The following is an 18,302-nucleotide window of genomic DNA, read 5'->3' as shown; positions in this document are numbered from 1 at the left end:
GTTTGGATGGCATTAATTCAGCTAGGCCACCACAAAGAACACTCCTAGACACTCTAGACATTAGCAAAGCCTTTGATGCCATCCCCTGCCATAACCTCACAAACAAAATATTCAACACAGACATGCACAATAACACAAAAAGATGGCTGGTCAGCCATCGAATATCAGAAACTTCACAAACGGTGTCCCTCAAGGATCTTTTCTGTCTCCTACACTCTTTAACCTATACATGCATGACATACCCACACCCCACAGATACACATAGCTTCCTATGCAGACGACAAAACACTTGCATGTACGCACCAGAATGCAAACATACCAGTAGCAGCACATGTCCTCCAACCTTACCTCAACACACTACACGAATGGTTCACCTCAAACAGACTGAGTATAGCCCCAGCCAAATCTATAGTGACCCTTCTCACACAGTACCACACCAAAGACTTTTATGGAAACTGTACCATCAAGGAGGAATTCGAGGCAAACTGTTTTGTTGGATGCAAGACTGGTGCAGTGGTAACGCTCTCGCCTGCCAACTGGTGGACGGGAGTTCGCGCCTCGCTCAGGTTGCGAAAAGTTTCACTGACGAAGTGGGTGGTTACTGTCCCCCTTGAGCAAGGGGACGGGTGTGTGGGTGTGTGAAGGTCACAGCCTTGCCCTTAGATCGGACTATATGAGCTCTCAGCTCCCTTCCGGGAGGGTAAAAGCTGACGATCACGACCATCAAGTGATCCTGACCGACCCGGTGAATTACACACACACACACACACACACACACACACACACACACAAGAAAGGAAATGGACAAAATCCACTCAACTACCGACGAGTATCACTGACCAGTGTTGTAAGCAAGGTATTAGAAAAGCTTATAAGAAAAGATTGGGTAAATCATCTAGAAGAACACAGTATGATAACAGAAAGACAGTTTGGTTTCAGAAAAGGAAAATCATGTGTTACTAATCTGTTGAGCTACTATGACAGAGTAACAAGCACAATACAGGAAAGGGAAGGATGGGTGGACAGTATCTATTTAGATTTCAAGAAAACTTTTGACACAGTACCACACCAAAGACTTTTATGGAAACTGTACCATCAAGGAGGAATTCGAGGCAAACTGTTTTGTTGGATGTAAGACTTTCTCATAAAAAGAGAAATGAGAACAGTACTAAGAGGAAACTACTCATCATGGAAAGACGTGACTAGTGGAGTACCACAGGGTTCAGTGTTGGCACCAATCATGTTTTTAGTGTATATAAATGATATAAACAGTAATACTGGAAATGAGAGCTATCTGAATATGTTTGCAGATGATGCAAAAATACAAAGGAGAATTACTAACACAGACTCTTGTAAAGAGCTACAAGAAGAATTAAATAAACTTCATGAATGGAGTAGTACATGGCATATGGAATTCAATGTGGACAAGTGTCATGTAATCAAGTTTGGTAAAAGTGGAAAAAGACCTGATTGGGAATATAAGTTAGGAAATAAAACCCTATACACATCAGAAAGAGAGAAAGACCTAGGTGTGATTATCAATAACAGACTATCTCCGGCTGACCACATCAGCGAGAAGGTACGGAACATGTATACACTGCTTGCAAATATGAGAGTAGCATTCACATACATAAATGAAGATTGAGAGAATACAAAGAACAGCAGCCAAGATGGTCCCCAGTCTGACAGACCTGTCATACAGAGAGAGGCTGGAAAAACTGGATTTGCCTTCGTTAGAGGAAAGGAGAAAGAGGGGAGACATGATTGCGGTGTTCAGGACCATGGTGGGAGTAGATAAAATTGACAAAGAAGATCTGTTTGTATGGGATAAGAGAGCAACAAGAGGACATGGAATGAAATTGAAAAAGTCAAGCTGCTTGAAGGATATCAAGAAATATAGCTTTCCTTACAGAAGTATAGACTTATGGAATAGCCTGGACAAAGAGATCGTCCAGTCTAAAAACTTAAACGAGTTTAAAGTTAAATTCGACTTACTGAGAAACAGCGACGGAAACCCACGAGCATAGTACATTCCGTGTATATCACAATTAGGTATATTCTTAAATATTTGGAACGACTTAGACAAAGAGGTGGTGCATGAGAAAAACATTCATGTGTGTAAGGAACGACTTAGACAAAGAGGTGGTGCATGAGAAAAACATTCATGTGTGTGAAGGTAGACTTGATAAATGTGGATATGGAGACAGGACAACACGAGCATTGCTCAATTCCTGTATGCTACAAATAGGTAAATACAAATAGGTAAATACATGCTAAGAAGGATAATAACATCATTCATTAGACCAACCCTGGAATATGCATCAGTAGTCTGGAGTCCTTATCTCAAAAAGCACATAGACAAGATTGAAAAAATTCAAAGGGCCGCTACAAGATACCAAGCTTAAGGGACCTAAGCTATGAAGAAAGACTAAATAAACTGAATCTACCAACACTTCAGGGGAGAAGGAAAAGAGGTGACATGATAATGCAATATAAGTGCATATCAGGGAAGGAGAAAATAGACATAAATGATTACTTAACATATGGAGAAGCATCAGCAAGAGGACACTGCAAAAAACTGCATATGAAGAGAGGTGATAAAGACGTAAGGAAATTCAGTTTCCCAAACAGAGCAATTGATCAGTGGAATGCACTACCGAATGAAATAGTGTGTGCCAAAACAATTCACAAATTTAAGGATATGTATGATAAATATGGTTTAAGACACGGGACAGTACGAGCTTGACTCATTCCTGTAAAGATACAATTACACACACACACACACACACACACACACACACACACACACAGTACATCAGTGTCATTTAAACAACTTATCACAAACATTATTAATAAAATAACATCAAGCCTCAATGCCCTAAGGTCACATGCCCATACAACATTTGGACACAACAAAGAAACACCACCGCAGTATACAAACAATATATACGTTCATTGATGAATTACTCATGCCCTGCTTGGGCTTCTAATCTCAGAAGGAGGCCCTGAAAATAATCACAGGCAGCACAGCTACTACCAGTCTTCAAAGTTAAGGATCATCTAGATATGAGAGGCACACAAATTCTGCTGCAGCCTCCACAAATTCACACCATCCACTACACTACATGGAAGCACATCCACACGTACCAAGGAACATCAAAACAACACCCAGCACACGTTATCATACACAAATACTGTCATCTCCCTCTGCCTCTCGCCTGCAAGCAAATCCATGCTCAAATCACTCGCTGCCTCATTCAAAGACAACGCACAGATGCATGCACGGCCTCCTGATATCCACCCCTTTGAATCCTACCTCCCTCGTGAGGAGAGGGTCCACCTGGCCAGGCTGAGATGTGGGCATCATCCAGCCCTCTTGAGTTATCAGAAGAGGCTAGATGATTCAGTCGCTGATGCCTGTCCAGGATGCAACACAGCTCCCCGTACTATTAAGCACATTATAGAAGACTGCATTGCATACAATCACCTGTGCCAACAACACAACATACACTCCTTGAGAGTTCTGTGGGAAAGCCCAGTCTTGGCTGTGGCCTTCCTTAGGGACACGGGGCTGTTTGGCCAGACTGCCTAGGGAACAGCTACTAATACTACTACTACAGTACTTCACGGAGAGGTTTATGCAGTTCTCATTACACATCACTCAAGTGCACTTAAATGAGAAAATAAATACTGTATTAATGCCTTGAGAGTAGAGTTGGGTGTACTGGGAATTGCTGGTAAAATTTATCTAATTATTCTCAGAAGAAAGTACAGTATATATACCACTACCAGACTGAAAGTCTGTACATTTATTTTAGCACAAAACTGAATTTCAGATAGGAATATATACCCTTCACATGGCCATGATTTCTTACAGTCTGATATTTTGTCTTTCTCAGTACTGAACATAAGTGAGTACACAATATTAATGTAATATTGTCTTCCCTCCTCTCATCCTGTATCTCCCATCTTTCCTGTCACTTTTTATTACTCTTCTCTCCTTTTCAGGTGGCTTTACATTGAATGACAAGACTGCTGGTTTCCTGCATGCCAGGAGACCATTTCCAACACTGTGCGGTAACCATATAACCAACCCAAACGTGTTCCCTATGTGTCAACAAATGGGTTGGCAGAGGGTTAGTGACTCTCTGTAAAACAACTAACTCAAAGTCAGACGGCCACCCTGTACGGGATTATGGCATCTGGCTGTAGACAGATAGTAGTAGATCACTGTGTGCAGTCAAACTGATATTAAAACCATAATCTGAGAGTATGATGTACAATTCTGAGAACAGATGACAGGTAACAAATTAACATCATATGATCATACTTGAATTCAAAGCACTGCAATTCAAGACAGTGCCTCTGCTGCATTTAGAGGTCAATTTTTAGTTTTTAAAATCTTTAATGCCTTTAGAATAATTTCAGTTCTGTAGTAGAGAAATATACGGGACCAGTTTTCTTCAGCAGATTATCAGAAGTACAACACTAAACAGTAGATCTGAGACTCTAGGAAGTTCATTAGGCATCACTTCTTGCTCACTCGATGTAGTGTTGCTATCAGGTGACTGCCCTTTCCTTTCTTCGTTCTTTCCTCTTTTGTCTTTCTTTCCTTCATTCTCTCCTCTTCCTTCTGTTTATGGGTGACTGTACACTGAGTGACAGGCAAACTGGTTTCCTGCACACCAGGACACCATTTACTATGTTTGGTGGTAACCATATAACCAAATTATGGCGCCTGGTGGTTTAGTGGGTAAGTAAGCCACTCCAATCAGATTGAGCCTGTGCAGGTTATATCCGTGGGAAAGTTGAAGTTTATTGCTCACGTAATGCCACTCGGATGAACAAGGCTGGTCACTCTCATCTTAAATGTCAGCACCAACTTGCCTAGTCCTGGGCTTCTATGCTACTCAAGGGGAAACACATGATTAGATGATGATGATGTTGATGATGATGATGATGATGATCTCTATATTAATTTAAGTAGGAAAAAAAAAAAAATACGAGGAATATTATTTCCTCACTTTTAGTTATGCCTTACAGTTGTGATAATTTTGCAGTAATTTATAGCATGAAGAAAAAGGTCCAGTTTTCAATTTAAAAAAAAAAAAAATAGAAAAAAAAATAATAATCTAGATCCAAATGGCCCAAAGGGTCTCAAGAAGAATCTAAACTGAATTACTAATATCATGTATACTTTATCTATAAAATCCTTGAAGGCTATAAGTACATTACACATACATATGTATAATTTTACAGTAATGTAAAAATGTCACTGCACAAACTGAAAATCCAATGATAACACAGCATATCTGTATGCGAAATGTGTTGTCTTGAATTAACACTGGACAGGCGAGGAGGGATCAGGTTTCAAAGATATGGTTATTGAATCGATACACTTCATCAGTGTTTGCCCTTTCATTCTGATGATGTTTTCTATCTGCCATTACCAGATGATTAGGGTCAGGAGTTAGGAATGCCTTTTTGAACATAAAAGGTATGCAGAGCCTTCACTGACTGCTTCAGAATAAAAGGTCTCCCATAAGCTACTTTAGTAATCATCTACCAAGTACCCAGAATACAAGAAAAATGTCAAAGTACTGAATGAGTTTAAATTATGTACAGGAAAAGAAAATAATTCTGAACACTGCAAAAATAGTTCAAAAAAATAAATACTTCCTTTGGAGAAAGCATTATAACCAAATCTTTCATCTTAAATACCGGCACTATAATGCGATCGTTTATAAAGTTGGCACTTGGAATAATAATGATGCATCTATCTATTCATTATGTACTATACAGTCATATTACTACTGTATCTGTTGTAGTGTCTTTAGGACATACAGATTTTTTTTTTTCTTGTCTGCTAGCAATACTGCCTATACACAATCTCTAAAGATGATCTGATACAATACAATTTACATGAGTAAGCACTAACTACAATGAAATATTCCTTCCTATATCTGGAGAAGAAAAATCACAGTCATTTAACAATACCGAGCCTGTAATCTATATCAGTTATGAAAAAAAAAAGAAGTAAAAAACATGTTTTTTTTTTGTTTTTTTTTACAGGTATAAGTTACTCTACATACAATACTTATCAGTTCAGTCAGTGATAGCCATTACTGATTTCTGTAAAATACAGCACTTCCTTGCCTACATGCAGAGCTCAATGAGTAGGAGGAAATACGTGTTAACAGACATTTTACTGCATTACATCCACTGAAATATAGCATGAAGTTCAGTGCTATACACTTTTATATTTAAATATGATAATTTTAAATTACTATATATGTATTTCTGACTAAAGACTTGCACTGTTATTCCTGCCACTTATGGGCAAAACACATTAACAAACTAAGTTAAGGAGATGAAAAAGGTGGCAAAGGAATGGGGTGAAAACATAGTGTGATGAAAGACATGAGAGAAGATAATGACTGGTCCACAACACAGCATCTCAACTCCCAAACCAAGAGGGACTGGTACTGTACAGTACTATGCCATAATTTTCCTTGGGATGAGAGAGGATACTGCCCATACACTGAATTCTGCACATCAAAGAGGTGCACATAAAGGGCTAGATCCCTACATGGTGTGCAAACTTGTTGTCCAACACCAGGGCTGCAAGCAGTCTCAATGTCTCTTATGGTACAAGAGTAAGGGAAAATACCTTTTATTTCTCCTCCAATTTTGTGTCCCTATTGGTATAAAAGAATTGCCCTTTGGAGATCACCTGAATGTAGGAAAAAGCAGCTGTAATATCATCACATCATAAAAAGTGCATGTTGGAGGAATTTACCAAGTCCACACTCAACTCTATAAGTATTGCCAAAAAAATTGGTTTTGGCAGAAAATGGTCAGGAGAATATAGTGCAGAATATTTGCCTTCATTCAAAGCTTTCAGCGACCAAAAATGGAGCAAAAGAGCAATACTGTTAGTGCAAATCCTCACAATATCACTTCACATTAAATAACCATCAGCACAGAGGTCAGTTTATGTAAGTTATGGCTGCTACTAATGTTATCTGGCAGATCTACAGTATATTTGTCTAAACACATAAGAATTCCAGACTGCTTAGTACTGGTTGTGATTGAAGACCCATAAACAGCATTCCTTTTGATTGTCTAATTCTTGGCGAATGTTCACCTTGTCAATACCGTATCAGTGCATTTGTAAGACACAACCCCACTGTACCCACCGGATGATGGGATAATATGATTTCTTAGTGATGTTTGGCATGGTGTTCAGAGGAGCACAATTAGAGCAATGACTGCCCCGGCCACCAGGCTGAAGGGCAGCCAAGTCTTCAAAAACCCTCCAAAGCTGTTGAGAAGAAACATGATAATAAAATATCAAGAAACAGTTGTTCCATTTATAGGCACTTTGATACACTACATTAAGACAAAGAAAGTAATGGAACTGGTCATCATTACTATGCACTCAGATATTTTTCAATTCAATAAGCAGGACAGTAAAACATGTACATTTGTTTAACTCCATTCCTTGTACTTTTACCCATGTTTTGTAACTTTCACGCACTTTTAAAACAACTCGTGAACAATCAATCAACCCTTAATTTAATGCAGGCCCCTCACACCACATACACAGAGCACATGCACTGTAATCTGACAACAATGACAATCTTTCAACATAACCCCAACAAAAGATCTCTGTAAGCTCACAATTGAGGAGGCCAGATTTCTGCAATCTGGTTGGTTAACATCCAGATGAGTCTTGGGCCACAGCAAAAACAACAACACTCCAATCACAGCCTTCAATGCATCCAATACTCTCCAACTCTGCTGTACTTAGGCAAAACTTACCTAACATATTTCCCATGCAGGATCATGAGGAAGCAAAGTTTGACCATGTTCCAAGAGTCAGAACTGTCATAGCGCATCAGGTTGAGTGCCATGGCAACGTGTGAGTGGCAGTTGTCACAGAAGAGATTGTGCTGCAAGATATACAGTACATTACAAATTATATACCTGGTACCCTTGTGTTTCATTGGTAGCAGTGATGGCATTGCATTGTGTATGGATGTGAAACTTGCAGAGATAACTGGAGGTTTTACAGTTGAGCACTGCTGATGGATGCACAGACTAGTCTTCCAGCTGTACATGTTCTAATCATATGGTAGAATTGCTTCAGGCCCCTGCACTTCAAAGGCAGGTAATAAAGGACTGGTAGGTCATCATCATTGTCATCTTCACTGTAATCCTCACTGATAAACCGAGTGGGCAGGATCCAGAAAAAGGTGTAAGAATGCATTAACGGAGGAGAATTTACATTGTGCCCTCTGAAATGGGCCACAGACAGACAGTTTACAGTATACCATCAGGTCGATTAAACACCTCGTAACCACCTTGCTGCTGTAGGTCTAAAAGAGTGGCTGTTAATGAGGGTCCAACTCTACACCTTTGTCAGAATCTCAGGCTGCTCCACCTTACTTCACCGTTCAAGAAATATACCCACATTATGAAATTATGTTAAAGGTTATACTTTTCAATCTGATTTGTATCCTAAAAATTAGTATAATTACAGTAAATGAGTATCATTCATCCATTTAAAATCTGAATAACAATGGTACTGGATAACATGACAGTTAAAATTATACCAGTGTTTCATGCCAGAGTCTCATCAAAATTATTACAGGCAGGTGTTGACAAGGTTTAGTTACATAGGACACTTTCATTCACTAGCACACACAAAAATAAGTAAATAAATAAGTACAGAGTTGTGTTAGTGAACAACAGCAGGTTGGTGTGTTGCATCTGTAATGAATATACTGAACTACTGTACATTTGAAGTTAACCTCTTCATCTTTTTTAGCCCATGGACTTTGATTGACATTGATACTGTGAGCAGGGCAATTGGCAGGATGAAACTGGAGAAGGTGGCATGTGTGTCTGAGTTGACTGCCGAGATGTTGAAGGCTTCAGGAGATATAAGAGTGTTTCCCTTCCACCCAATCCTATCCATACAGCAGTGGGTTTAGTTACTGATTTGATAAATTTGATTTTATATGCATGTGTTGTTCCAGATGCCTGGCTGAAGAGCTTGACTGTAAATGTGCATATGAGGGTGTTGCCCTGGAAAGAGTAAATAACTATTGGACCAGATAATGAAGGTAATGGAAAGACCTAGAAGGTACCATAAGGGAAAGAGTGAATATTGGTGAGATGCAGTTTGGGTTTATGCCAAGCAAAGGAACCACTGATGCAATATTCATTGTCTGAGAAGCTTCAAGAAAAATACAGAGGAAAGAAAAGGGGCTGTACTTTGTTTTTGTTGATTTGGACATGGCCTTTGACAGAGTCCCTTGGAAGGTGGTGAAGTGGGACAGTTGAGATCGAGGAATGGATGGTTAGAGTGGTTATGGGAGATGTTGTATGTTGATAACCCGATGATCGCAGAGAATGAAAGGGTGGTGGAGATAAGACTTAAGATGCCCGTGCAGTAAACTAATGTTCTAAGCACCTTGCCACCCACTTAACACAGGCACAACAGTAGACTTCATGTCACCCTGTTATTTGGTCATACTGTTACCATCCAGCATTGTAAATGGTTCACTGGAATACAGGAAACCATGAGACTTGTCACTCATCACAGAGCTACTTGAAGTGGAAATCAGAATAGCAAAGAGTGACAGGAAGGATGTGAGAAAGATGAAGAGAGGAGGGCAGATAGAGAAAGAGAATGACAAAGGTGAAGGAAGAGGTAAGCTAAACTACATCAAGTGAATGGATGATGGTTGTCACTGCCTACCACTGCTGAAGAGGGTAAGTACCAATATAACAAATATCCCCTCAAAATCTGCTCTGACTCATCATAACTCAGGCTTAGACAGGTGAACCATTCCACCTGGATGGACCACAAGTTACATATCTGCAGTGTTATTCTGTTTGCTTCACTGCATGAATATCTATGAGTGAGGTGAAGGGGGTGACTGAGGATGAGATGGAGGGACAGAGCAATGAGATATGGGAGATGGCAGTGTGAGTTGGAGAGAAAGCAACCTGGTGGCAGAGGACAGGGAGGCATGGATGTAATTTGTTTTTAGTCACTCCTTATGGGATTAATGCATCTGGGTATGGATAAACAGATATAAGACAGTGAATATCTGACAAATGTTTTATCATGTAATGTATAATGTTGCATGCAGTGCTGCATACCGTAGTGTAGCCTACATGTGATAACTGTAAGATTTTTTATGTTATCTAGTCGTGTCTGAACAAGGACAGAAACAAGGGTGTCTTGGAGAATGAAACCAGAGACATCTTTTCTAACCATTCAAGTTATTGTTTAGGTGCATGTGGGTATAGGCTTTGCTTTGGGAGGGGAGATATGGTAATGACTGTATGGTAGGTAGTGATGCTAGTGTGGATTTGTTCTTTGTAACTGTCTCCACTGTTGGTGGCGAAATGTTATTTACTAAACTGTTTTAGTTTTTATTTTCATGACTGCCTATGGAAGAACCTCATCCAGGAAAGCTGAGCCAAGTGAGAGGTGTGAACTAACCATGCGGCCCTGGTACTCCTCTGAGGCCAGTGTAATGCTACGGTCAAAGGAACTAGGGCCACCCTGTGCTCTGTACGGATCCAAGCGCCAGTATTTTGTCGGCCATCCAAAGGCCATGTTGTCCTCGGAGACAAAGTATGGTCCAGCAAAGTCTCGGATCACACCCGAAGTGTAAGCTATACCCATGTGGCCAATAAATGGTATGAACCAGCTGGAAAAATACATAAAGAACATATTAATATTACAATACATTACATGCATTCTCCTTAACAAACTTCTATCTATCTATTGCCAGACGCCTCAATCCCGTTTGAGGTGGCCACAAACAAATCGCCTCCAAGTCGCCCTGTCCCCTGCCATTTCACTGCCCTGCTCCCAACTCACACCCCCCTCTCTCATATACCTCTCCACCCCATCCCTCCATCTCATCCTCGGCCTCCCCCTCCCTCTTCCCCTCTCCACCTCACTCACATACACTCTCTTCGTCAGTCTTTCACCCTCCATCCTCTCCACATGGCCAAACCACCTCAGTGTGTTCCTCATAACGCTTCCTATCACATCCACATCAACACCACAACGCTCCTTTATATCCTCATTCGTCAACCTGTCTCTCCACGTGACTCCACAGGCTCCTCTTAAATAACTCATTTCCACTGCTCTCACTCTTGACTTGTGTCCTTCCAACAATGTCCAAGCTTCACTTCCGTACGTTAGAGTGGGTATCACAATACTGTCATGTAGTAGCTTTTTCACTTCCATGCTCACTTCCCTGTTTCTTATCACTGCTTTCAAAGAACCAGCAACCTTTCTTCCCTGCTGTACCCTTTCAAGCACTTCATCCTCCAAACCTCCATCCCTACTCATCACACTACCCAAGTACTTAAACGTACTCACATTTTCCAATTCCTCACCATCCAACCTCACTGTACATTCACTAACTTCACCTCTCTCAAAGACCATCACTTTACTCTTCCCTACATTCACCTTTAGATTCCGTTTCTTACACACTCTCTCAAATTCATCCACCAAGCCTTGCAGCTCCCCTTCGTCTTCACTCAACAACACACCAAATAGCCTAATGTAGCTATTACCTTGAAGTGGCTAATGAAGTGTTGGACACAGTATGAAATACAATGATAATGTAGTACTGTACAAAATAATTTCCTGCTTTTCTGAAATGGATATGTGGTATGTAGCACTGACCAGAAATTATGATCATACTTCGACGGGAAAATGTACAGTGCTTTTCTATTTTAATTACTTTTATATGTGTGATACTGCTACAGCAGTATGATACATTTTAAGTTCACTAAAGCAGTATATTTTAGTTGCTGCTTAATCTGCAGTTGATACCAAATGCAAATATTCTTATGCCGTGGACAAATATGCAGAAATGTGGAATGACCTGAGCGCTTAACTATGGAAAACAAGGAATGCGTAAAGACAATGCTTCAAGTACAGCAGCTGTCAACCCTGCAGTTATTACGAACAGTAAGTTTATGCTGTTGGCAGACACGATGTAATATAAAGTGAAATGTGCACAAACACATAAGGTTGGCTATGGAATTAGATGTAAGGCAGTGTAGAAAGAGACTGACTTACGTGAGAAGGGGGAGAGGTGTCCAGACGATGCAGCAAGGATAGCGATGTCGAGTGGGGTCCATCTTGCTGATGATAATTGGACTCCCCTCAGGGCTGCCACTTTCAGACATCTAGATCAAATAATCTCACAACCTTAACCTTGAGCACAAGAAGACTCAAAACATTGACATCCTAATTTCAGTGTATACTGTATTACAACACCTAACGCCATAACACTCAAAACACTGACACCCATATTTTGGCATCAAAACAACACTCAACACTTCACACAGTTATAAAAGAGGAAGCTACAATATCAGATGAAAAGATACGAGTCTCCTAGTACCTATAGCTTACCTGGTGAAGCTTTACAGCAGTTAGTCACTGAGCTTAGAACTGTTAAACACAGTACAGTGCTAGGTATAGATTACAGAAAGTGAGTATGAAAGAGTTGAGATTTTTAGCATATATATGGTGCCTGCACAAAGTGAAATGGACAAAGGCAACAATGTTTGAGTGCATCAGCAATAAGACTTCATTCATACATCTCTCTTTCCAGGGTGAATAGATTTGCCATTAACTATACCATGACAGCACCTAAACAATCAGGAAGGCTACAGTCCCTTAGCTTGGTTACTGTATAAGTATAAAGGTACTGTACAACATAAGGGTGTGACAGTCTAGAAATGTTGCGAGATGCTGGGAAGGCAAAATGGCCCTGACCCCTGACTGATGTTGCTACTGTGAGCTGGTCAATTGGCAGGATGCAGTTGAAGAAGGTGGTAGAGGTCTCTGGTTTGACAGCTGAGATGCTGAAGGTCTCGGGAGATATACAAGTGGGTTTAGTTCCATCCATCCATCCATTGCCAGATGCCATGTATCCCACATGGGGTGGCCAAGGGCTTATAGTTAATTGTTTTACAGGGAGGGGCACTAATCCTCCACCAACCCCACTTGACACGTAGGGATGCCAACAGCATCTGGTGTTCCCAGGCGGTCACCCATCCAAGTACTAACCAGACCCAACGTTGCTTAACTTCGCTGATCGGTCGGGAAGCGGTGTACTCAATGTGGGTTTAGTTACTGATTTAATATGACTGATTTGATTATACATGGGTGTGTTGTTCCACATGGCTGGCTGAAGAGCATGAATCTCACTGTGTATGAGGGGAAGGGTAATGTTCTGAAATGAGGATATTATTAGGAAATAAATTTTGGTATCAGGTAATAAAGGCAATGCAGTAAGTCCTGGGAGGTATAATAAGGGCAAGAGCAAATACTGATGAGATGTAGTTTGGGTTTACGCCAGACAAAGGGACCACTGATGCAATATTTATTGCATCAGTATTTATTGGAAAAATACATAGGAAAGAAGAGTGAGATGTACTTTGTTTTTGTTGACTTGGAGAAAGCATTTGAGAGAGTTCCCAGGGAGGTGGTGATGTGAGAAATAAGAAACCTGAGACAGATGAGTGACTGGTCATTGTGGTTATGGCAATGTACAAGTGTGCTGGCACCATTTTGAGAGTGAACAAAGGTTTGAGTGATGAGTTTTGTTAATACTAGCATGCATCAGGGGTCAGTTTTATGTCCTTACTCATTCATCATGGTGGTCGAAGCTCTTTTATGTGACTTAAGAATGACTCTTAATGGAGGTGTTTTATGCTGAAGACTTGGTGTTGACTGCAGAGAATGAAAGGGAGACAGAGAAAGGGTTTATGAAGTGGAGAGATGGAATGGGGTACAAGGGTTTGAGGGTAAATGTGGATAAAACAAAAGTGATGATTTGGGGTGGTCACAGTATTGTCAAAACAGAAGGAGGGTGGCCATGTGCAGTTTGCCATAAGGGTTTGGGAAGTAACTCCATCTTGTGCAATGTTTCTGATAAGTGGGTGCATAAGAGATGTAGTGGTACTAGAGGTAGGATGCAAAATAATGCTGATTTTGTGTTTGCAATTGGCAAAGGGGTGCATGCAGGGAATGAGAGGTGGGTAAAGACTGACCTTGCTGGAGAGACTCCAGAATATGGAGGAGTTTTGTTATTTAGGGGACATGGTATGTGTTGGAGGTGGTGCTGGAGTGGCAAGAGAAAGAAGTTCATGAAGCTATTGCCTCTTTTGACAATGAGAGGGCTCTTCCTCCATGATAAGGGGTCCTTGTCTGTAAGATGTGTTAGAAATGTAATGCTGTAAGGCAGTGAGATCTTGGCAGGAAAGGAGGAGGATATCTGTAAGCTCAAACACACACAGATGACGATTTGATGGATGTGTCAAGCACCCTTGAATGACAGCCCCGGGGGAAGGGGTTAAGATTCCAAACAATGAGTTGAGAGGTAGAATGGGACTTGAAGGTAGTCTTGTAGGGGTAGACTAAGATAGTGTGGGCATGTGATGAGGACACAGGATGACAAATAAGGGCATAAAGTGAGAGATGTGAATGCTAAGGGTAGGGTAACTACAAGCAGACCAAAAAAAGGTTTGGGATGAGGTCATGGAGTGTGACCTTGGGGATAAAAGACTAAACACAGAAGCTGCCAAAGATTAAGCTGTGTGGACAGCCACCTTTAGGTGACCAAAGATGACACATGCAAGGATGCTGGAGCCTTTATAAGTGAAACAAGATACAACTAAGGCAGTAAGAAGATTAAAAATTAGCTAAGTAATGTTGATGGAGATGTTGGATGTTGGTCAAGACTTAAGAACCTAGTACAAGCATTTAGTTCTAGCTCACAGAAAACCACTGTGGCCAAAAGGTTAAAAAATCTGACAAACTGCAGGAGAGCTCCCACTAACTAAAGATAAAAATTTTATGATGGGGGATTAATTCTCATAATTGTATAATTCATGTATGAAATCCAAATTCTGTGTTCATAAACTTATATAACAAGGAGAACTAAGTTGGATTTGCTGACACCAACAGTGGCATCCTGCAGGAGGCATTAAAGCTGATTTGGGCCTGAAACCGAGTTGTGCCCAAATCATTCTGGTTAGTTAGGCTAAGTTAAGTAACTGTACATTAGCTCATGTCAGGTTAGGTTATCTCATTACATTAGGTCAGTATGGATGAAATGATTAATGACAGACCGACTATGGAGCCAAATCAACCTTAAATCCTCATGAGACCAGCAGCCATGTGTTATGGTTTGCACGTAAAACTGACAAGGTTGTACAATGAACATCTTCAAAATTACATACTTCCCCAACTTTTAAAATCCAGCCCTATGATAATTCTCTATCTATCTATTGCCAGATGCCTTAATCCTGTAAGGGGTGGCCACAAACAAATCACCTCCATGTCATCCTGTCCCCCACCATTTCACTGCCCTGCTCCCAGCTCAAACCTCCCTCTCTTATATACCTCTCCACTCCATCCCTCCATCTCATCCTTGGCCCCCCCCTCCCTCTCCCCCCTCCACCTCACTCACATACACTCTCCTACACTGGACATTAATCAAATCAGCTAAGTTAGCTGACATGAAAACTGTGACCTCTGTATCTATAGCCAGATACCATAACCCCATAAGGGTGGCTGTTTGCCTCTGAGTTGTTTTATGGGGAGGGGCACTAATCCTCTGCCAACCCACTTGTTAACACGTAGGGAATATGCATGTGTTGGTTATATGGTTACTACCCAACACTGTAAATGGTTTTTTGTTGGCTTAGAGAAAACCATTTGGCTAGTCATTGTAATGCCACTTGAAAAGGAAAGAAGTTTATAATAGTGACAGGAACAATGGGACAAATAGGTAGGGAGAAGGGCAGACACAAAAAATGAATGATAAAGGTCAAGGAAGATGTAGGCAGCACTACATCAAGTGAGTGGATGATCGTCGCCACCACCATCCAACAAAACAATGACTTTCTATTTATTATTATGCAGTTTTGGCATTTTCCTAACAACATGGTTTCAAATATAAAATGCCTGGTATATTCAACTAATCCATAAGATAGCATGGCTACAAAGTGTATTAGGGCTGAAGCTGTGTCATTCAGATGGTTTCAAATCACCTTTGTTTTATATTGGTATGCTTACTTTAGATATAAAGTTATGAACACAATTATTTCACATGGCACTTATTTTAATGATCCCATAAAGGTATGTCCTGTTAAGTCATCTAGTACTTCTATACTCACTAATTATTGTTTTTGTTATTGTTTCCTGCGTCACCTGCCTGGTTCCGGGACAATTCCCCATGAAGACGATTCCCCGTCACAACAAAATCAAGCCAACACTCGACAGGTCTATTCGCCTCCAGGATGATTCCCCGTCAATTATATGCAACTAAATAATTATATAAGTGTGATTTTGGTCGATTGTTGTTATAACAAATGTAACAGGGAGACTGTAGACATGGATGCAATCAATTGAGAAGCATATATACGCTTACCTCTTCAGAGTCGTATTAAAATAAATTCAGGAGATTGTAACGTCAGTAAAATGTTAAGGCAGCTGTATGTGACATCTGAATATAATTGAGTCGATTACAGTTGGGCGGACGTGAAGCTTATAGGCTACATTTCCATATGTTAACGGTATTCAATGGACATAGACCTTGATAGTTCCCTATGAAAATTAATGATTACGGTGTTCATTAACATTAGGTATATTTATAGAATGGCGGGGAATCGCCCAGTGACGGGGAATCGTCCTGTTTTGCGCTCTCCTAAACGAGTTGTGCGGTACACGGTTGATTTTACCAGAAAATCTAGACAGCTCTTTGCATATGACGTGGCTTACATCGTATGCTGGAGAGCAGACTGCTTAGGGCCTCACGTTACGCGAGGCCCTAAGCAGTATGCATTGGAAGGACACTGGGCCATAGTTTTGTACAAGAAGCTCTGCTGAACACAACCTAGATTAAGGTTTGGAGAATATTGGGGCATGACAGCTACAACATCACAGGTAAGATAATCCAGTATTCATATGCTAGGGCGTAATTTCATAATAATAGGTGAAGGAATTGTGAGCGGGGAAGCAGGAATGGGCTAGTAAATTAGCCTTGAGAGGCACAAGTTTCCCATTAACCTATCTATAGCCAGACGCCGTATTCCTGTAAGAGGTGCCGTATTACTTTACAAGTACACAATGTGGAACCCAGTAAAATAACGGTCATAGAAGGGTAGGCCATCAAAAAAAGATAAAAAAAGAGAGGCAAACCATTTGCAAATGCATAACAGAGATTACCCACCAGTCAAGAAGCCCCCCACACACATGGTCCTGTCCATGAGAACCGAAATTGTTTTCATAACTCTCGACTTTCCTTTCCTACTGATTTAATAAGGATACTAAATGCCCAACCCCACGGGAAGCCCAGGGAGGAGTGTCACAACACCCACCCCAGGAAGGACCCATGGCCCCACACCCACCCCAGGAGGAGACCATAGGGAGGCGCATAGGGAGAGCTCAATGCATGGGTGATACGGGCCTAGGTTCCCCACGACCCTGCTCCCCTTTTCCCCTCAGCAGTAGGAATGCATTCCCGGCAGACTGCATGACAGCTGGGCCAGCCCTTGCCAGAATCAGGGTGGGATTTGTCCTAGTACAGTCTCAAGCAGCACCGTGGTGACGGCCACTGTACGCGCCGGGAAGGAAGGGACGGCCACTGTGTGCCCTTCAGCTGTTGCCCCCAACAGCCCCTCGGTGACGGCCACTATACGCATCGGGAAGGAAGTGACGGCCACTTTACGCACTTCGGCTGGTAACCCAGAGAGAGGCAAACCTGCAGTGACGGCCACTGTACACACCAGGAAGGAAGGGACAGCGACTGCATGCCCTTCGTCTGCCACCTCCTTAGGGAGCAGCACTGTGGTGACAGCCACTGTATGCACCGGGAAGGAAGAGACGGCCACTGTCCTCTCGTCAGCTGTTGTCTCTAGGGCCTGTGGACCCTCGGTGACGGCCACTGTATGCACCGGGAAGGAAGGGACGGCCACTGTATGCCCTTTGTCCACCGTTCTTAAGACTACCCCCTTGGAGGAAGTCCCTGGCTCGGCCCACCACCCATCCAGAGGCTGAGTGAGATGCTTTTCTCTCTCTCCCAACAGGTGCAGCCCCCCAGAGGAGCTGCAACTAGGGGAGCTGTGGTGAGGGCCCATCTCAAGTCTGGGGATTCGTGCCCTGCAGCTAGCCCCTGGACGACGCCGTCCGCTGATGGACTCCATGAGGAAGGTGCACCGCAGGCAGCTCTGACGGCGGCCTG

General features: G+C 41.7%; 1 protein-coding gene and 1 pseudogene across 2 annotated transcripts; both read right to left on the bottom strand.

Moving 5' to 3' along the window:
* Positions 1–5,030: 5,030 nt before the first annotated feature.
* Positions 5,031–16,281, bottom strand: LOC145407854 (transmembrane protein 222). Of its 2 annotated transcripts, none has more exons than XM_080278709.1 (5): positions 16,237–16,281; positions 12,125–12,262; positions 10,523–10,733; positions 7,825–7,955; positions 5,031–7,324 (listed from the first exon to the last, which is right to left on the bottom strand). In XM_080278709.1, the coding sequence occupies exons 2-5, from the start codon at positions 12,232–12,234 to the stop codon at positions 7,246–7,248; spliced, it is 531 nt and encodes a 176-aa protein (XP_080134835.1). In that variant the 5' UTR covers positions 12,235–12,262; positions 16,237–16,281; the 3' UTR covers positions 5,031–7,245. The 2 variants fall into 2 exon arrangements, with proteins under 2 accessions (XP_080134835.1, XP_080134836.1); XM_080278710.1 differs by having other exon boundaries at positions 12,125–12,234; positions 16,237–16,275.
* Positions 13,072–13,191, bottom strand: LOC145407959 (5S ribosomal RNA; annotated as a pseudogene).
* Positions 16,282–18,302: the final 2,021 nt, after the last annotated feature.

This window comes from Coenobita brevimanus, chromosome 74 (assembly GCF_032717465.1).
Source record: "Coenobita brevimanus isolate Jiangsu-jjx chromosome 74, ASM3271746v2, whole genome shotgun sequence".
Taxonomy (NCBI): Eukaryota; Metazoa; Arthropoda; class Malacostraca; order Decapoda; family Coenobitidae; genus Coenobita; species Coenobita brevimanus.
The sequence above is the reverse complement of the archived record's forward strand: the minus strand, read 5'-3'. Positions and strand labels throughout refer to the sequence as shown.

What these genes read in the sequence shown, in the direction of transcription:
- LOC145407854 (XM_080278709.1), bottom strand. Translation starts at nt 12,234, where the DNA reads ATGTCTGAAAGTGGCAGCCCTGAGGGGAGTCCAATTATCATCAGCAAG. An exon ending in ACACCTCTCCCCCTTCTCAC is followed by an intron (nt 10,734 to 12,124) that starts GTAAGTCAGTCT and finishes GTATTTTTCCAG; the next exon opens with CTGGTTCATACCATTTATTG. An exon ending in AGGAGTACCAGGGCCGCATG is followed by an intron (nt 7,956 to 10,522) that starts GTTAGTTCACAC and finishes TATATCTTGCAG; the next exon opens with CACAATCTCTTCTGTGACAA.